The sequence below is a fragment of the Malus domestica genome, chromosome 14, assembly GCF_042453785.1.
Source record: "Malus domestica chromosome 14, GDT2T_hap1".
Lineage (NCBI taxonomy): Eukaryota > Viridiplantae > Streptophyta > Magnoliopsida > Rosales > Rosaceae > Malus > Malus domestica.
In genome coordinates, this window is record NC_091674.1 from 4,661,000 (window position 1) to 4,682,833 (window position 21,834).

At 38.1% G+C, this 21,834-nt stretch overlaps 1 protein-coding gene, 1 long non-coding RNA gene and 1 pseudogene across 2 annotated transcripts; all 3 read right to left on the bottom strand.

Moving 5' to 3' along the window:
* Nucleotides 1-5,976: 5,976 nt before the first annotated feature.
* Nucleotides 5,977-7,353, bottom strand: LOC114821209 (uncharacterized). The gene is made up of 3 exons (XR_003768652.2): nt 6,608-7,353; nt 6,384-6,458; nt 5,977-6,305 (listed from the first exon to the last, which is right to left on the bottom strand). It is a non-coding gene; the product is annotated as an uncharacterized lncRNA (long non-coding RNA).
* Nucleotides 7,354-14,728: 7,375 nt separating this feature from the next.
* On the bottom strand, nt 14,729-18,365 carry LOC103453745 (probable E3 ubiquitin-protein ligase BAH1-like). The gene is made up of 6 exons (XM_008393310.4): nt 18,009-18,365; nt 15,855-16,099; nt 15,510-15,758; nt 15,281-15,418; nt 15,105-15,163; nt 14,729-15,024 (listed from the first exon to the last, which is right to left on the bottom strand). The coding sequence occupies exons 1-6, from the start codon at nt 18,208-18,210 to the stop codon at nt 14,922-14,924; spliced, it is 996 nt and encodes a 331-aa protein (XP_008391532.3). The 5' UTR covers nt 18,211-18,365; the 3' UTR covers nt 14,729-14,921.
* Nucleotides 18,366-21,058: 2,693 nt separating this feature from the next.
* Nucleotides 21,059-21,242, bottom strand: LOC114821247 (U2 spliceosomal RNA; annotated as a pseudogene).
* Between the last annotated feature and the right edge of the window lie 592 nt (nt 21,243-21,834).

Sequence of the window (21,834 nt, forward strand, 5' to 3'; positions counted from 1 at the left end):
TGAGCAATTGAATTGTTGTGTATTAATGTATCTGAAGTTTTGACTTATTCAGGATATTCTCACGAATGAGATAATTGGTTGTGGTACTAAGAAGGGGGATCTCTATTTTGTGGATAATGTCAGTACAGGACGGGTCAATCTCACCCAAGGAGTTGTCGATCACAAGCGACATCATATATGGTTATGGCATCACTGTTTTGGGTCATCCGTCTTTCAGTTACTTACAACACATATTTCCGAATTTATTTGTTGGTTGTTCTGTTTCAAACTTTAAATGTGACACTTGCGTACTTACAAAGAGTCATCGTGTTTCTTATCTGTTGAATTCTAATAAAAATGTTACTCCTTTTGGTCTTGTTCATTCGGATATTTGGGGACCATCTTTAATTACTACTTTATCTGGTATTAGGTGGTTTGTGACTTTAATAAATGATTGCACATGGATGACATGGTTATACCTTCTTAAGCATAAAAATGATGTGTTTTTGGCTTTTAATAAGACATTCCACATCATGGTTCAGACACAATTTTCTACTAAAATCCAGATTTTGCGTTCTTATAATGGCGGTGAATATGTTAATAATGATTTTACACATTATTTTACTAATCACAGAATCCTTCATGAAACTACTTGTCCTCAAACTCCCAACAGAATGGGGTAGCTAAGCGTAAAAATTGCCATATATTAGAAATGGCTCGGTCTCTATTGTTTAGGGTACAGACGAAACTTAACCCGTGTGCTCTCCATTGTATTTTTATGGGGTACAGACTACATCAAAGAAGGTATCGTTGCAACCACTCCCCTTCGTGACGGATGTATGTTACCATGGATGTCCATCTTTCAGAGTCCGAAATGTATTACTCTTCGGCTTCTTCCAACCTTACTCTTCAGTGAAAAACACTGAATGATGATGAGGGTTGGATCATGGCTGCTAACATTGATTTTCCATTACCACTATCAGCCGAGCCAGCAGGGATTGTGTTGCCAGCCCAGCTAACAGCAACAACATCGCTACCACGGAACCAGCGGTATGCACGATTATATCATTACCACCCACGACAACAGTGTTGCCACTTGCTGATTTTGGGACTTCTACTAATACTACTCCCCCTTGTCTCCAAATATAGTACCACCAGATGACCATATTCCTGAGAATATTCCTGAGGTAATCTCTACTATCCCTGTTGATGTATCTAATCTTTCAAATTATCAATTACCTTTCAGGCACAACCGAGGAAATCCACCTAACATATATTCACTGGAAACAATAAAAGGCTCTAAATATCCCATTGTCAACTATGTGTCATCACATAAATTATCAGAACCCGAGAAAGCCTTTGTACAACAAATATCCAAAGATAGCACACCAAGTTCATTGAAGGATGCAATATTGGACTATCGATGGACCAAGGCAATGGAGAAAAAAATGGATGCACTTCAGAAAAATCAAACATGGAATTTGGTTTCGCTACCCCGAGGAAAGAAGATAGTCGGATGTAGATGGGTTTACACCATCAAGTATAAAGTCGATGGGTCCATAGAGCGATACAAAGCACGATTGCTGGTCAAGGGATACACTCAGATGTATAGTGTTGATTATACACCCCCAGTAGCGAAGGTAAGAGTGTTACTTTCTTTGGCGGCTAACTTAGATTGGCCATTATAGCAATTCGATGTGCAAAATGCTTTCTTACATGGCAATCTTAAGGAATAAGTGTATATGGATATTGTGACACGCCCCGACCCCAATATCCCAAAATATCAGGATATGCATGTGTTGGCCGACACTCGTGGGTGACGAAGCCATTTTAAACTTGCATACAAATAAAATATGTAATTAGAAAGAAATATACCAATGAAGAACCGTGTTCAGAGCATAAAACTAATCAATAATAATGTGAAAGAATTAATATAAAATGATACAAACAAAGAAGTGGGTTCTACTCTGAAAAGACTCGAAGATACCTACGCGGAGGTGTCCTAACGCCGGGATCGTGTGCCTTGAATCTAAATCCTAAAGGGGGCACAAAACCAAAAGAGTGAGTGGACCAAAGTTTATAATAATAGTACTAATAATAAGGAAACCATTTTCTTTATGAACATACTAACCCCCTATTTTGAAAACACATATAATAATACATAATAGGTTTTCTGAAAACTCTAGAATGCCATGAAAAATGTTCGTAAAACATGTAGGTGTAAACCAATGCTCATAAATGGTAATATAGCCACCCGAAGGCAAATTCGTAACTCTCCTCAATGATGTTCTCAACTAGGATATCATAGTGGCCCAAAGGCATAACCATCACCAAAGGTGAAGCTGTACGATACTAGGTTACGTCAGTGAAGAAATCATGGTCCATCACCCGAAAGTGAAGGTATACGACTCTAGGTTATGCCAGAGAAGAGATATATGTATATGCAGTGGGTCCATCACCTGAAGGTGAAGTTGTACGACTCTAAGTTACTTCAGAGAAGAAACATAAGGTTCATCACCCGAAGGTGAAGTTGTACGACTCTAGGTTACGCCAAAGAAGAAACATATACATATAACATATCACACTGACACTAGCCTCGGGCTAGTGAACCTAGGGGTATGTCATAAATATCATCAACTGTGTCCTATTGGCCATAGACGTCTACATACTCGATTGTGTGTATGTGTTGTATGATAACCCACCAGATAAGCACTGAAAACGTATCTCAAAAATATCATATCAAATCCCCAGAGCTCAAAAGCTCAAAGCCTCATCTCATAAATCCATGATAATTCATATTCATAAATCCGTAAAATAAATCATATCTGCAAATCCATAAAATTTCATATACAAAATCCAATAATTCATAACCTTTCGTAAAATATAAATTCGATAATCATAAATAATGCATAAAACGTAAAATCATGAAATCATGCTTTTCGTGAATGCAATCCTAATATTTTCTCGAACTAGAGAGGATGGGGTCACTTCCTGCCAATGCACATAAACACAATTTGAGACCATTTAGTAAAACTCTACCAAAACGATAGAATTTGGGAAAACAGACATCAGATTCATATTCGGTACGTCGAAAAACCTAAGGAGGGACCTATGTTTCCCCCACGCGTTGCCACGAGGTTGCGACCCGGGAGGCCACGCGCCACCATATGCGCTAAGATGGGTCATGGAAAAGTTCATCGGAAAGGTTTCCATCGTGGATGGTAGAGGCGTGAGTGCTCCACGCGTAGGCCATCACAGCCCCCCACTCGCACCCACGCGCCGACTCATGGAACTGGGCTTGGGTCCGGGTTATTGGATTGGATCCGGGTTGGATGGGCTTGGTTGTTGGATTTGGCCGGTGCTGGATTTGGCGTGGGGTTACTAGGTTGGATTTGGGTTAAGGTTAATGGGTTGGATCGATTTTGGGTTGGGTTGATCCAGTTTCAGGCCCTGGGTCGGCCAGATTCCGCGAAAAAGAAAACCGGAGCTTCCCAAACTCCGATCATCCCCAAAACTCGACTAAAACTAGTTATTCAATATACCAAATTGAAGCCCAAAGAACAAGAAGTTAGAATATACCTTTGGTTTCCTCGACCGTGGTCGGAGTTGGTTGGAAAATGACTCAAAAGCCGTTAGACCTGGTCGAAAAATCTGGAAAACACTTCCTCGAGTTATTTTCATGTTTAAGCATTCACCAAAACCATTTTTATTCAACAACTAAATAATCTAGACCATGAGGGAAGAAGATCGAAGGGTGGTCCATGACTTACCTTCGTCAAGGACGACGATAACTCGTTGGATTCGATATTGCATAGTGATGGTATTATGCAGTGAACGAGGGAAAGAGGGAAAGTAAGAGATTTCTCAGCCTGGTTTGGGTTCATGAGTCCGTCACCCATCGCCGAGGAAAGAGTCTGTGAAGTTTGGGTGCTCGCGGAACAGCAGGTGGTGGTGGCGTGCCAGTTTACAAAGAAGGAAAAAGAGAGGTAGCTGAGAAAATTAGAATGAGAGAGAGGATTGGGAGTTGAGGTGGTGGTCAATGGGGTAGCTCATCGGAGAAATGTGTGTAAGTGTTGCTCGAAAATGAGGGAGTGATCGAGAAAAATAAGGAAGAGAGAGTTCCAAAGATTGGGGGAGGGAAGACACGTGGCAGAAGGAGAAGCGGGGTGTGGACCCCACGTGATAGAAATTATTAAAATAATAAAAATATCTAACCCTAATATCTAGAATGGTGAATTGACTATTTTACCCCTCGACTTCGTAGTTTCGTAAAACATTCATCGCAACTCCAAATTCAAATCCATTTGCGCCCATGCGTCCGCAACGTCAAGTACTAGAAAGATATGCCAAGGAAATGATTCCTACGTGACACAACAAGGCGGTCAACAAAAGTCAACATTTTTTCCTCGAATGCCATTTTCATAAATTCACGCTTTAAAATTATAAAAACCGTAATATTTGGGGACGGGTTGTTATATATTCCACCTGGCTATGCATCGGTTTCACAACTCGGAGTAGTGTGCAAGTTGAATAAGGCATTGTTTGGATTGAAACAATCACCTCGAGCATGGTTTGGTAAGTTCCGGATGGCTATGAGGAAGTATGGGTTCGGGCAGAGCAATTCTGATAATACACTTTTCTTGAAACGTCAAATGGGTAAATTGATGGCACTCATTATCTATGTAGATGATATGATTGTTACGGGTGATGATAAAGAGGAAATCTCAAGGCTAAAAGATTATTTAGCAACCGAGTTTGAGATAAAAGATCTTGGTGGATTGAAATATTTCTTGGGAATAGAAGTAGCTCGATCTAAACAAGGTATATTTATATCTCAATGAAAGTATGTTCTGGACTTGTTAGCAGAAATTGGAATGCTTGATTGTAAACCAACCAACACCCCCATAGTCCAAAATCATCATCTTGTTATGCACCCTAATCAAGTTCCCGTTAACAGAGACCGTTATCAAAGGCTAGTTGGAAGGCTAATTTATTTATCTCATACCAGGCCTGATATTGCATATGCAGTGAGTGTTGTTAGTTAGCTTATGCATTCCCCAAGTGATACTCATATGGGTGCGGTTGAACGCATCCTACGATACCTAAAGTCCTCTCCGGGTAGAGGCATCATGTTATCCAAGAATGGTCATTGCCGGATAGAAGGTTATACTGATGTAGATTGGGCTAGGAATATTACTGATCAACGGTCCACATCTGGCTACTTTACATTTGTGGGAGGTAATTTAGTGACCTAACGGAGTAAGAAATAGAAAGTGGTTGCTTTATCAAGTGCAGAGCGGAATACAACGGTATGGCAAAAGGAGTATGTGAATTATCATGGCTTTGGAGGTTACTCGCAGAACTCGGGTGTCCTTCAATGTCGGCGTCAGATTTGTTCTGTGATAATAAAGCGACCATTGATATCTCACACAATCCATTCCAACATGATCGTACAAAACATGTGGAAGTTGACAAACACTTCATTAAGGAAAAGTTGGATGGGAATATTATTCAATTCCCATTCGTAAAGTCAGATGATCAATTAGCGGACATCGTAACTAAAGTTGTAACGTCTCAAGCGTTCTACAACTCTCTCATCAAGTTGGGCATGAACGACATTTATGCACCAACTTGAGGGGGAGTGTTGGAGAGAATTGACCTTTGTAATTAGTTTAGTTGCCTGTTTGGGTCCTTGTAATCAGGATGTGATTAGGGTAGATATTATTTTATATTTCTTACTTTGTAAAATAATATTGTACAATATATATTTCCCTTCTTGGTGAGAAGAATAATAACATAGAAATTAAACCCCAAAATAAGTCCTAATTAGCACCATTAATGGAAGTGAATAAGCAGCCATATATTTTATGATGCATAAACAAAATAGCAAGGAGGACAAGAATGTACAAGCCAAGAACGTACAGCTATATGACAAGTTACTTGCTGTTTTTCTTTGCAATAAGTTCCCTAATTTTGATGCCAATTAAGCGATAGAAGTACTAAAAAAGTTGCGACCGTGTGACTTTGTATTAAGTAGAATTGAAACAAAAGAAAATTGTAAGTGCCTATAAAGGATACCAGGAGATAATTTACCAACCACAAAACCACTACTTTACTACTACAAGATTGGGATGTTCTCCTCTCAATAAATGTAATTAGCCAAAATTAAAATTTAAAATAAAAAGCAAATGACAGTCAAGATAGAAGGGACCTAAACCTGTGCCTATAGATTCGAACATCAAAGTTGTAGTTTCAGGCAAATTCTTCCCATTCGCAATGTTGATAGCCCTCACTTGAACCTCATCCAGTAGTTCAACCCTTGAAACCTAATGGTTATGAAGAAAACATCTGTGAAGAAACTGAAAATATGAATTTAAATATGTAATATGCGGTTAAAGCTCTACCTGAATTCCCGACAGCATAGTAGCAATAGAAACATCTGTTGCATCCTTAGTTGAAGGGAGATTACACATAGCAACCTACAATTTAAATTTTGATTAATAACATAATCAAATCACTGAAGTATACCCTGTAAACAGAACTCTAATTCGTGGTCATAAACGGCTAGAAGTAATCAACTGAAACAAAAATTATGCAAGAGTCCATAGAAATAGACGTATCAACTTACCACAGAGTGTTACGGAATTTTCTGAAGCCGCAGAGTGACTTCCGTTATTGCACCAAGCGATCTTCACTTCCAATCACCAGGCGGGTCAAATCATACCAGTTACGTGCAAAGTTTTTAATGTTCACAACACGCCTAACTACCTAGAAGATCAACCACACAGTTCTAAAAGATAAAATAGAATAGGAAACAAACCCTGCAGCACTCTCTCTAGCAGGAGAGATGCAGTCTTAACAATATCTCCATTTGCAAGAACTACCTGGAAGATGAACCAACATCAGAAATACAACATTACAAATTTGTGTCGAGCATCAATTAGATACTGATGACATTATCACGCATGGTACCATACCTACTTGCTAAAAACAAAATCATGAAAATCAATATTAAACTAGACCAATGAAACTAAATTAAGTTTACATAAATATCGTTGATAGAATAAAAAACCAATTGTGCAACAAGATAATCAAACTATTATATGTATATGAGTTTTAAATGCTACTAATTGGTGACAAACACTAAAACAAGTAAAAAGGAATGGGTTTGGTAAGCCGATCGTGATTCCATTGAGCAAGGAAGAACAGACATGCAAGTCATCGTCTTGAAGAGGAGACCTCAAACATTAAGAGGGAGTGAGATCTTCATGTGATCAAAACTAAGTGGTCAGCAGGATCAAGAAAGATTGGAAAACACGTGTAAAAATCTTTCATTCATCTTCACAACTTTCCAGGTCTTTTCGATATCATTCTGAGATTTCTTACGTATTGTGTGTTTATATTAAGAGAGATGCTAAGAAAACTTTCTTAAAGTGAAGAAGTTTTTAATTGTGACGAGAACACAAATGATACACACTATGTTTTAATTAAAATGGTAAGAAATTTTATTTTTTAAGTTATTAACTTTTTAGTATACATATCCAATTATTTGTATAATAACATGTACCATTCGTGTACCGATTACATTGAAAAATCTCTCCTTAAAGTGGTACTATTCATGAACCCTCATCTTACAGTTTAACGTTAATTTTCATGCAAACACTATCAATCATCACATGTTGAAGAGTTTTCAATCTAAAGTTGGCCATCATGAAGCATAAACAGATTAATAATTTTTTTTTTAAATTATATTTTAATTTATGCATAATTAATTGTCCCATCTTCTTCCCAAATCTGGAACCCATTAAAGTTATATCATCGCCTCTGGCTTCCTCTGTCGTCATCCACACCCGCTCCCCTTCTCCTCCTCCCATGTCAGTGTTGTGCTAGGATAGCACCAAACCTGTTGGAACCAACTCAAGCTAATCCACAGGAAATTTATCAAATGAAAATGCAAGAACAAAATATAAGAGACACCAAGATTTTAACGAGGTTCCTCAACAGTCAGTGTAACTGGAGTACGTCCTCGGAGCAGTAGGAGCTCACACAATAATCCACTATCAACCAAATGGGAGTTTACAAAGTGTTGGCAATCTCACAACCCAAAACCTCAATACAACCAATAGCTTTCACACACCAAAGAAACAAATAGAGAAAAAAATATAGTGATTAATTTCTTCTCTATATAAAGCTCAAAGCTATTACAACAACAACTACCTTGGTGGGTGATTACTAACCAAAGAGAAGAGCACCTTCTTCTTTTTTTCTGCTCTCAGTTTTCTGCTCTCTGCAGCTCTCTGCAGCTCTCTCAAAGATGGGCTACTAAAACAGAAAAATGGTGCACACTTCCTCTCTCTTTCTCACTTCCGTATGCTCACTTCATCAATACAAAAGCACCCAATAAAAAATTCAAAAACATCATCATGACCTTCAATTTTTCTTTTCAACAAACATAATCATGATGCCTCCTCATCATGATGTTCCCTTATCATTTTGTCTTTCACTTTTTTTTTTCTTTTAGTTTGTTTATTAGCCGAAAGTTGTATTGTTTTGTTGTCCACTTGACCACTTGGCCACTTATTCAACAATCTTCACCTTGGCCAAGTTCCGAAAAACGTCATGATAAGCCAACCAACACAATTAACACACAACATCACTCCCAAACATTAGCAAGAGAACAACTCATGTCGAGCCAAATGCTCCAAAACTCCTACTGCTCAACGCCTTCTTTATATAGGCATAATGTGAGCGAAGTTCAAACAGTGAACAAACTTGGCTACACCAACAACCTTAGTCAACATATCAGCAAAATTGTCTTTAGTTGGAATCTTTTGGAGAATGATTTCCCCTTCACCAACAATTTCACAAACAAAGTGATAACGCACATCTATGTGCTTGGTCCTCGCATGATGAACCTGATACTTAGCCAAGTAAATGGCACTCTGACTATCACAATGTACCTCCACCTACTTCTGATCAACCCCCAAATCTCTAATCAGTCCATGTATCCAAATGGCCTCCTTTATAGCTTCAGCAACTGCCATATATTCAGCCTCTGTAGTAGACAAAGCAACAGACGACTACAAAATGGACCTCCAACAAACTGGCCCTTTAGCCATAATAAACACATAGCCTGTAGTAGACTTCCTTCCATCCATATCACCTGCATAATCTGAATCAACATAACCAACTGCAAAATGACCAATACCAGAGTCATCCCTCTCAAAGCATAAACCAACATCTCGAGTACCATGGAGATATCTCAATATCCACTTAGCTGCTTGCCAATGCTCTTTACCTGGATTATGCATATATCGACTCACCATGCCAACTGCATAAGCAATATCCGATCTAGAGCATACCATTGCATACATCAAACTACTAACCAAATTTGCATATGGTATATTTTTCATTTGCAACTTCTCTTTATCAGTTTTAGGACATTGTAGAGAACTCAATTTAAAATGAGGAGCCAAAGGGGTACTAACCGGTTTGGTTGAATCATGAACTCCAAACTTCCGAATCAACTTCTCAAGATATTGTCTTTGATTCAAACTGACCAAACCCTTCTCTCTATCTCTAGTGATCTCCATGCCAAGGATCTTCTTCGCTTCACCAAGATCCTTCATCTCAAACTCGTTCTTCATTTGTTTCTTCAATTTCTCAATCTCTTCAACATTCTTTGAGGCAATCAACATATCATCAACATATATCAATAAATAAATGAAAGACCTATCTTGCAACTTCTTGAAGTACACACAATGATCATATTGACTTCTAGAATAATTTTGGCCTCTCATAAATTTATCAAACCTCAAATACCATTGCCTTGGAGATTGCTTCAAGCCATAAAGTGATTTCTTCAATTTGCAAAACAAATTTTCCTTCCCTTTCACTATATACCCATCCGGTTGACACATATAGATCTCTTCATTCAAATCACCATGTAGGAAAGCCGTCTTCACATCGAGTTGCACAAGCTCAAGATCATATTGTGCAACAAGAGCTAACATAATACGAATTGAGGAGTGCTTCACAACCGGAGAAAATATTTCATTGTAGTCAATGCCCTCCTTTTGTGCATACCCTTTAGCAACTAATCTTGCTTTAAATCTCACATTACTTTTCTCATCAGCATCTTCCTTCTTGGCATACACACATTTGCAGCCGATAGCTTTCTTGCCCTTAGGCAATTTAGCTAACTCCCAAGTCTTGATCTTCAAGAGATAATTCATCTCATCACTCATGGCATTGCACCACCTCTTCTTCTCCTCACTCTCAATGGCTTCCTCGAAATTGGATGGAATATCATCAATGATAATAGGAAGAGCAAAAGCAACATAGTCACTATACCGAGTTGGCTTGGTAATTTGTCTCTTTCCTCTGTTCTTTGCAATATATTCTTGAGGTGAAACTTGCTCTTCAACTTGAATAGAATCTTCAAGTTCAACTTCTTCAACATCCTCATGGTTTCCAACTTCTTCACTTGTAGTGGCTTCGACATCAGCGGAAATAGGATTTGAAGTACCAGAGGCAACTTTCTCAAGCTCCACCTGTTGGACATCTTTCACATTCTTCTCAGAGACTTTGTACATACTTTCTTCATCAAATGTCACATCTCTGTTTATTACAAGTTTTTTCATCTCTGGGCACCACAACCTGTAACCTTTGACACCACTACTAAAACCAAGAAAGATAGCCTTTTTGGCTCTAGGATCAAGTTTATTTTCAGTCACATGAAAATAAGCAGGTGAACCAAAAATACGGATATAGTCATAATCAGAAGAAGGTTTTCCAGTCCATACCTCCATTGGTGTCTTACCCTGAACAACAGCTGAGGGTAACCGGTTGATGATGTGACATGCATAATTAACTGCCTCTGCCCAAAATGACTTGCTTAAACCCGACTGAGACAACATACATCTAACGTTCTCAAGCAAGGTTCGATTCAATCTTTTTGCAACTCCATTTTGTTGTGGAGTTCCCCGAACACCGAAATGTCTCACAATTCCTTCCTCTTTGCAAACTTTAAAGCAAGGATCGGATGTGTATTCACCATCATTATCCGATCTCAAAATCTTAATCTTTCTCCCAGTCTGGTTCTCAACCATTTTCTTCCAACCCAAGAAAATGCTTAACACCTCACTCTTGTGCTTCATAGTGTAGACCCAAGACCTTTTTGAATAATCATCAACAAAGGTCACAAACCAATGTCTACCACTCAAAGAGGGAGTCTTTGTAGGACCCCAAACATCCGAATGCACATAATCAAGAATGTCTTTCGTCTAATGTACAACAATACCAAACTTCACTCTAGTTTGCTTCCCCAAGACACAATGCTCGCAGAAATCAAGCTTACAAGTCGTGGCACCTTTTAGAAGACCTTGTTTCACAAGCCCTTGTAGAGCTTTCTCACCGGCATGGCCTAATCTCATATGCCACAGTCTAGTAGTATCTGAATCAGATGTGCCCATATTTTCTGAGACTACAGACGCTTCACCTGTCACGATGCTTCCTTGCAATAGATACAAATGACCACATCGAGGAGCTTTCATCACAACAAGTTCACCATAAGTAACTTTCAATGTATGTCCATCTGAATGAAATCTGAAGCCCTTGGATTCCAAAGAACCCAAAGAAATAAGATTTTTCTTCAAATTCGGTACATACCGAACACCTGTCAACTCTTTAACCATGCCATCATGCAACTTCAAACGAACTGTACCAATCCCTTTTGTTGTGCAAGGATTGTCATCTCCCATGAATACAACGCCACCATCAAACTCTTTCAAGCTTGAAAACCAATCCTTGTGAGGAGCCATATGATGAGTACAACCCGTATCCAACACCCACTTAGTGGCACAATCAACTGATGAAGAAGTGGTTAAAGCAAAATCAGAAAAATCTGTTTCAACTTCAGCAACATTAGCTTCAGAACTTTCTTTGCCTTTAGTCTTCAATCTAGGACAATCTTTCTTCCAATGGCCCTTATTACGACAAAAGGCACATTCATCCATTTCCAAAGGTTTTCTACCTTTAGAGTTTCCTTTAGGTCGAGACTGTGATTTTTTCCTACTAGAAGATGATCTTCTCTCCGATAATCTACCTCTAACAAATAAAGCTTCAGAGGTACTATCATGATTTTTATCTCTATGCCTCATTTCATAATTCATCAACGCATTTGACACATCTTCAAATTTCACAGTTTCTTTACCATGCATAATAGTGGTAACAAAATGCTCATAAGAGTCCGGCAAGGAATTCAACAATATTAAGGCCTTATCTTCATCCTTAATATCCTCATCTAAATTTAACAAGTCGGCAATCAACTTATTAAAAGCATTAAGGTGTCTAATCATTTTTGTACCTTCTTTGTATTGGAAGCGGTAGAGCTTTTTCTTCAAGTGTAGCCGGTTCTCTGCACTCTCTTGTCATATACTTGTCTTCCAATTTTTGCCACAACACACTTGCTAATGTCTCCCGCATCACAAAATACTTCTGAGTTTTTGCAAGGCACAACCGAATTGAAGAGCAAGCCCACAAATTTAATTTCTCCCATTCCGGCTTCGACATAACTTCCGGCTTCTCTCCCAAAGCGGTAAGTAGATCTTGTTGAGCCAACACATCTTTGACCTCACACTGCCACATCCCGAAGTTGTTTGTGCCATCAAACTTTTCCACTTCGAACTTTGCATTTTGTACCGTAGTTCTTGCAAACCCGAAGCTGCTTCCAAAAGGATTCTCATCTTGCCCGTCTGACATATTTGGCAACTAGACAGTACCCAAGAGCAACCAGTGCTCTGATACCAATTGTTGTGCTAGGATAGCACCAAACCCGTTGGAACCAACTCAAGCTAACCCACAGGAAATTTATCAAATGAAAATGCAAGAACAAAATATAAAAGACACCAAGATTTTAACGAGGTTCCTCAACAGTCAGTGTAACTGGAGTACGTCCTCGTAGCAGTAGGAGCTCACCCAATAATCCACTATCAACCAAATGGGAGTTTACAAAGTGTTGGCAATCTCACAACCCAAAACCCCAATACAACCAATAGTTTTCACACACCAAAGAAACAAATAGAGAAAAAAATATAGTGATTAATTTCTTCTCTATACAAAGCTCAAAGCTATTACAACAACAACTACCTTGGTGGGTGATTACTAACCAAAGAGAAGAGCACCTTCTTCTTTTTTTCTGCTCTCAGTTTTCTGCTCTTTGCATCTCTCTTTGCTCTCTCAAAGATGGGCTACTAAAACAGAAAAATGGTGCACACTTCCTCTCTCTTTCTCACTTCCGTATGCTCACTTCATCAATACAAAAGCACCCAATAAAAAATTCAAAAACATCATCATGACCTTCAATTTTTCTTTTCAACAAACATAATCATGATGCCTCCTCATCATGATGTTCCCTCATCATTTTGTCTTTCACTTTTTTTTTTCTTTTGGTTTGTTTATTAGCCGAAAGTTGTTTTGTTTTGTTGTCCACTTGGCCACTTATTCAATAGTCAGATTATCTCTACCCAGAAAAATGTAGAGGGGTGGGACGGGGGAAGAAGAAAGAGAGGATAAAGGGAAGAAAATAGCCGGCGGCAAAGAGGTGATATTTGAAATTTTCTATTTTCATTTTTGAGATATTTGAAATGTTAACTGGAGAAATGTGGCGAGCATCCCCATAATTAATGGTAGGTCTGGAAAACGGATCCGTTTTTCCGTTTTTGTGTCATACCCGTTACCTTAACCGGTTTTTAAAATGTGACCTGATAATAACATGATTGGTTAACGGGTCATTTCGTGTCGGATTAATGGGTCATACAAAAAATTGACACGCCTAATGTCTACATTTAGCAAACAATATTTTTGTTAAGAATGAGTCTCACATTGATGAGAGAATGGACCTTGTATGGATTTATAAGAGATTGGGCTACTCCCCATATTGCCAATTGGTTTTATAGTGGGTTGTCCCACGTGTGAAGCCAAACGGCCACACAACACTTGATTCACGTCACCCTGTTATGTTGTCCATGTGTTAAACTTAAAAATTATGAGGGGGCATGTTGAGAATGAATCTCACATTGGTGAGAGGATAGACCTTGCATGGGCTTATAAGTAAGTTGGACTACTCCCCATATTGCCAATTGGTTTTATGGTGGAACCTGATTTTCCCTGTTGTGTTGTCCACATGTTAGGTTTGAAAATTCATCAAACGTGATATGGCGTATTGAGAATGAGTCTCACATGGATGGGAGAAGGGACCTTTGCATGGACTTATAAGTAAGTTGGACTACTCCCTATATTGCCAATTGGTTTTATGGTGGAACCTCAACTTTTGGTTTTATGGTAGAACCTCAACTTTCTTCATGATAACAGAACATGTTGTCCTATGTGTGAAGCCAAACGGCCACACGCACTCCATGTCACCCCTTTGTATTGTCCACGTGTTAGGCTTGAAAATTCGCCACACATGAGAGGGGATGTTAAAAATAAGTCTCATATTGATGGAATGAGGGACATTGCATGGGCTTATAATAGGTTGAGTTACTTCTTATATTGCCAATTGGTTTTAGGGAATGATGGAACCCAACTTTCATCAATTTTATCGGGGTTCTTAAGGGGTGACCCGCTAACAGCCCGACTAGTTAACAAATTGATCCGAAACCCATTATTTTCATATCATTTTGTGTCGGGTTAATAAGTCGCGCAAAAAATTTCTAAGTCTAGCTAATGGTGGTAAGCAAAAATAATCTTTCAAAAAAATTGCTAAGCCCAGTTGCAGGCTTCAAAGAATGATCTTTGAAAAGCAATGAATTTGCATCATTAAACAATCTATTGGCTAGATCACGGGAGATTCTCGGTTGTCTCCCAGATATACCACCCCCTTCCTATATCCCTCATCACGTGATTATAGATATGGGGCCTCTGCCTCCTCAATCTATCAATCAATACACGGCATATTTGGCTTGCATATCCCAGAACTCCTTAGTTTGCTTCACTATCTCTGTGCGTTCGGCGTTGTACCTCTCTTTCCAATAGTCTTTGCACCTGGTAGGGTTTTAGGAGTCAGAAAAGGGTAGTTCTCTCACAATAAGTTAAAAACCATTGAAGACTTTCAATTTTCTGACCTTGTCTTCAAGAGCAGATCTAGTTCCAACATGTGCACTGCTTTAGCAAACACTCCAGCCTGCATTCGAGGAGGATACGAACTTAGGATCAAACGATATATGATATGAAATTTCAATCTTTTCTTTCAAATTTTATATAAGATTATCACCAGTTTGTTCAAAAACTAGCTACATACCTCTCTGCATAGTGGGCACTTTGCATCCAGGCCTGCAGATTTAGGGCCTTGGAAAATAAACACAGAAGCAGCTGCGCAAGCACAAGACTTGCAGAACAGGTGGCCGCAGCTCAACGCATATGGATTGAAAACAGTTTCCTGTGAGTCATCAAATACACATCAGAATTCAGAACAGTTACGTACAAATGCCAACTTTTTCTCATTCAGAATGCAAGTGAAAGGACCTTACCAAGCATACAGCACAAGTCAGATCATATTCCATCTTTAAGTTGTCAGGAAGCATCAATGTAATTGTAGGTGGTGCCGCATCGAGATCACAGGAAAAGCGACCAGAAACCTCATTGAGCTCTTCATCATCTAATCCATCAAGATTCAAATAAAAAGCACCCAATTCTATAAGCCAAGGTGATTGTAAAATCTCAATATGTTGAGCCCGCATCTTGGATTTGAAAAGCTTGCCATTCTCAGAGCTATGTATCTGTAGTATTAGATTTTGAACGAAGGAACGCTGTTAGATACAGAACACCATCAACCAAGTTAGCAAGGAAAAAAAAATGACCAATCGCGTGCATACTTTATCATATTTCTCAAGGATTTTTCTAATAGCAATTGCGTTCATCGTAACATACTCAATCAGCATCCGCCCTTTTTCTACCATGGCTTGTTGATCATTCACGAAACACTGACGCAACCGCAGTAAGTATCTCTGCGCTCCAGTAGCAACATGGAGATGGAGGAGATGTCTGACTCTCAAACTAAAACATAGAGCTATGTCCGAAACCTCCTTCATTAACTCTGTGAAAAAGGCCTGATCACACACTACAATATAGAAAATTGATAGCAGATGAGTGAGACAACGGAATATGGTTATAACTTATAAGTAAGCAACAATGCTAACACCGAGAAGAAATAACAAATAACTTTACATGTAAGCTCAGTCTAGAGAAATATATTAGTCATGATATGTCACTTCTTTAACAAAATTCCCAAATGTCGACATCCTTCTAAGAAACAAGGAAAGTAGGAAAGCACGATTGGGGCAGCATCTCACATTCGTTAGGAAAGTTGGAATAAGTTCTTTTTGTTATTTGAAAATACCTGCACACTCGGTTCTACAGAGTAAAACTAAACCCGAAAAGGGGCTAAAACGCTAAAAACAGCATGGTTTATGCCTACGATTTCTTCAAATCCTTTGAGCAGAATGTAGCTACCTGGAAACCAATTGGGTAAATCTCAATCTTAAACCCCGAAACCTTGATCATACCAAAAATCAAAACCCATGTTTCCTGGCTTCTTTAGAGATAGGCTCTTGTAACTCTTGTTTACTAAAATTAAACATATCTATCTTTAAACATTTAAATAAAATCCAAAATTTAAGCTTGTTGACATGTGAAAAAATAAGTAACCTATTATTAACTTAACCTACAATAATGATGAATTTTGTTGAGTATTAACCGACATGATTTGAGAGTTTTTTTTTTCCTTCCCGTGAAATCCTTATTTCCATCTGGCTTTTTTTTTCTTTTTTTTTTTAAGCAATCTAACCTTTTAAAATTCAAATAGTGGTGCACTATTGTGTGTGTAAAATAATTTACCTACATTTATTTATAAAGCATAATTTTTTGTGACATTCATTAAGCCAGTATTATTACATATATCAAGCATATTTTATTGTTATTATACATTGCTATAAATTTATAACATTAATTTTTTTTTTTGTAAAACTACTGATTCTTTCTTACAACCCGCATGAAATTAATTGTGTACATCAAACAGCCAAATAATGGTATTTTAGGCATCCGGAAAAAAAAATTAAATATGTAAAGTCAAACATAATTATTGAGTGCTACTAGACCCATCTCATTATTTTATTTCCCTACCCACCTTATAATTTGACCCACTATAAAAAGTTAAAAATTGAAATGTTATTTCTTCCCCCATTGTTATCCCTAAAATATCCTCTAATTTATATCTAAACTCATTCTATTTTAATTTATCATAATGTCATCACCCCAGCCGCACCACCCCCTCAAAACGTCACCCACCCTGTCAGCAACCAAACCTTTGACACCTTCTTGGTGGCATCTCCTTTGGGAACAGAGAAAAACGGGGGAGGGAAGTAGAGAGAGAAACGGGAAGGGAGGAAGAGAGAGAAGCACGAGGGAGAGAGAGGACGAAGATCCCCTCTCTTTGTCAGCAATGGTTGAAATACAATTTTGATGGAACATAGGTGGACATCAGTGGGGTGGGGGCTGGGTTATGGAGTGGTGGTGGGTGATGAGGAGGGAGATTTTCAGTCTTCCAGTTTGAGAGAGAGATGGAGGGATGGTGGTGGGGAGAGGGAAAAACGGGGTGGGGACAGGGGAAATGGTAGTGGGTTTTTTTTAGTGTTTTATTTTTTATTTTTTTGAGATGTAGTAACATTAATTATAATAAAATAGATAAGGGTTTAAAAGTCTTTTTATAAAAGGATAAACATGTCATTAATATTTTTACTAAAACGTGGGTGAGAAGATAGGACAATAGGGTGGGTTTATAACCACTCTTAATGAATTTACTTATGTGAAACCTAAGTCAATGAGCTTTATTGAAATAAAAAACTTATGATGAGTTTTATTTGGAAAAAAATTGAATTTCATGAGCTAAAGTTACATTTTCAGTAAAACAATAACCCAATTGATAACAAGTTTATTAAAATAAATTAAATAACTGGGGAGTAAATTCTTACAAGGGCAAGATTGGCATTGGCACAACTGCTGATTTTGATTAGAAGCACCTTCTTGTCCTTGAGCAGCTGAAGATTCATGCGAGCAATTCTGACAAGTCTTGAGAACATTCTTCAGCCGCTTGTACTCGACATGCGAGCAATTCTCCGAGAATCGTATCTTTTCCTTGTGCAAAAACTCGGTGTAAGTCTCTCCAAATTTCATATTTTCCCGATGAATCCAATGCAATTTAGTCCGGCTTCTGAAACCCTAGAAACCGGGGAAAGCCGGAGGAAAATGAAAAATGAACGATTTGGAGTGAGATGAGAATAAGGAGGTGGCGGCGGAGGTGGGAGAAGGTTTTAGGAGCCAAGCTCCCACCCAAGGCTTGATTCCTTCTCAATTTTCTCAGGAAACAAACGAAGGTTTATAAAGGAAAATGAGTGGTGGCGACGGAGCACACGCGGAAGTTGAAGCGAGTTTAAACGGGAAAATAGCGCGCGCTTTTTATGGAGTTACCGTTGCGCGTTTACTAAGTTGAACCAAGTTTAAGAGAATGGCTTAGGTTGAACGACAAGACACAGTCGTCCATAGTTAACGCATATTCTTGGAGTAATTTTAGGAAATAACTTAGGTGAAATGGGTAGACATAGTTGCCGATAGTTTACGCATATACATCGAATTTCTTCCAAAAAAAAAAAAATTATACGAAATATATTACCGTATCACGTAAGTCGTAAAGTGCTTCTATTCTAGGCTTTTAACAAGTACGTAATTTGTTTTGAACAACTACGTAGTTTGAAGAAAGGTTTTACAAAAACAACTACGTACGACGTGTCACACAACATGCATATATGGTTTGAAGAAATTCAACCCCCCACATATCGCTTGTATTTTTCTTTTCTTTTCTCAACTTTTGCATATTCGCTGAGTTTCTTTTGGTCACCACAAACCACCAAATAATTTATTCAGAGTCATTTTTATGTATTTTGTGTACACGATAATCATTCCCTAAATTTGGACGCTAGTTGTAAATTTTTTACATTTTAAAAAATTTGGGAAATTTTATTTAAACCCATTTAACTTCTTTTAACACCCAACTTAAATTTTAAATGTTAATTGTCTATTTCATCCTATTGCATAATTACTATTAAGTACAAAATGAAATTAATAATAAAACTCAAATTTATCAATAAACCCAAACACTATAATTAAATTAAACCCTACGATCACTCTTTGTTTATCCTAAATTAAACCCAAACACTATTGCTCTGATATTTATCTTATTCATATTGCTTGGAAGGCTAATTTTCTCTTTACTCGTGAAGATGTTGAAGACAAATATATTCCTGGAGGCACAACCAATGGAACTCTAACAGGAAAAGAATGAAACTTGTTTGTACCATACTTGACCAATCCCGAAACTACCGAGCACCGGCCAACGCTATACTGTCAAGGACCCAGAAGAGTTCCCCTCCGACCAGGAGGCCAATCACTACTCGACACGTGTCAAGATTAGAAGCCAATCAGAGCACAGCACGTGTCGACATCAAGAACCAATCACAACATGACACATGTCAATGTGACAAAGCTACAAGTTTTTCTATAAATAGGGGTCATTCCCCCACAATATTGCCTAATGCCATTTGTGTTAAATCATTCACAAGAACTCACTAAATTGAGAGCTTGATCCTTTGTACTTGTGTAAGCCCTTCACTACTAATAAGAACTCCTCTACTCCGTGGACGTAGCCAATCTGGGTGAACCACGTACATCCTGTGTTTGCTTCTCTGTCTCTATTCATTTACGTACTTATCCTCACTAGTGACCGAAGCAACCAAGCGAAGGTCACAAAACCTGACACTTTCTGTTGTACCAAAGTCTTCGCTGATTTTGTGCATCAACAAAACTAAAAGAAAGAAGGTAAAAATTTTGAAGCTTAAACTTTTCTCTGCAATATTTTAGGCAACTTCTGTGACATTCCCAGGTTTCTGTTGTTGATAATGTTCGCTAGAAGGAACTCGGAGCTCTTGTAGCAGTCTGGCTTGTAATACTTGCATTGCAGATTGCTAAGGTTTTTATCTAGTGTCATACGTAGTTGGTTTTCCTTACACCGAATCTTTCCATTTGGAGTCTCCTTCACTTTTTTGCATTAAGAAATTAGATTAACGTGAATCTTACTTGTCGGTGCAGACTTATGTGAAGAAATGTTCCGGAACATATTGGTTGATAGAACTCTTGCAGTTACATACATCTTCCATGCTTCTTGTACTAGGAAAAGAAAAACTTCTTTGTGCTTGCAGATAGCCAGAAATATGACCAAAATGAGACTCCCATTGATGGAATTTTTTCTTGTCGTATAAATTAGATTCCAGTGGCTATTGGAGTAACTTCATATCGGGCAGTTAATATGTACAAAAGGCGCAGAGTAATTGCATCGAAGGAAGAAGCAAGCACAAAGTGGCCAGTTTACAAGCTTATTGCATATTGCGCTGGTGGCATAACAGCTGGTATCCTTGGTGGATTGCTTGGCCTTGGCAGAACATTCATGTTAGGTCCCCTTTTTTTGGAGATGGGAAAGCAAGTGGGTGAAAAGATAAATCCACATATTGAATTGGGTTTATGGGGGTATATTAGGTATTAAATTTCGGTTTAAAGAGATATTAATAGTTTAGTTAAAAATTAAATGGGTTAAAAGAGTAAGTTGGGTGTAGAAATAGGTTAGATGGGTTTAAATAAAATTTCCTAAAAAATTTTACTGATTTTAATATTTCGTTTAAATTTGTTTAATTACTCGATATAATAAAATTGTGTAGGCCTGTTTTTTTTTTTTTTTTTTTTTTTTATGCAATGGTAGATATTCATTAGGGGCAAAAGTCAAGTCACTTCAAAAACCAACAAAGGATTACAAAAATATGATCAATCTTAAAAAAGTACAACCAGTTACATAAGGTCCTCAAAAAAAGGGTCAGTGATTAAAGACGGAGGGCAATCGATTCGTTCACTTTTATCCTTAATACCATGGTACAAAATATCGATATTATCGGCGATATTTCGCTGATAATATCGTTTTTGTAAGACAACGATATTTTCACACTATCCCATTAATTTTCGTTAATATATCGCGATATTATCGATAATATCGTCATATTATCGACAATATCGATAATATCGTGTAGACCAAGGGCCCACATATCAAATATTAAACTGATAAGACCAAATACACTTGATCTCAGCCAAAAGGCCGAGAAAGCCATGCATGTGGCAGTGTTGGGCTTTCGATTTTATACACGTCTTAACTCTCCTACATTCTTCAGCTGGCCGATGTGGGACTAGAACCGTGCTTTCTTGCAGAGTTGCAGTGCTGTTTCTGACTTCGTCCTCTAAGGCAACAACATCTTATAGCTTTCAGACCACAAAACTACAACAACCAGGAATTTAACATGCCATGGGATTGATCCAGGAGATCAACATGTCCTCTTTTCTCGTCCTCTTTCTGGCTGCATCATCTTTCAGTTTCTTCCCTAGCTCGGTTTGAAGAATAGAGCTTGAAACAAGAAATTGAATGGGGAAGTGGGATCTGCAAAAGCTTTCTGTTCCTTGACAAGTTTATGCTTCTAAATTGTTGAAGAGATTGCTGAATGCCAATCACAAACATGGTAGCAAATCATCTACGCAGCAAACCGCGAAAGTTGCCCGAAAACTTCATCAAACTCGAAAACTACAGAAACCCAGAATCTAGGGTGTAGACCTCACCAGCTGAAGCATCACAAACAGGAACTACACATTCAAACGGACATCAACACAAATTGACGCAATTATGCTGAATTTTATAATCTCAAATAACAA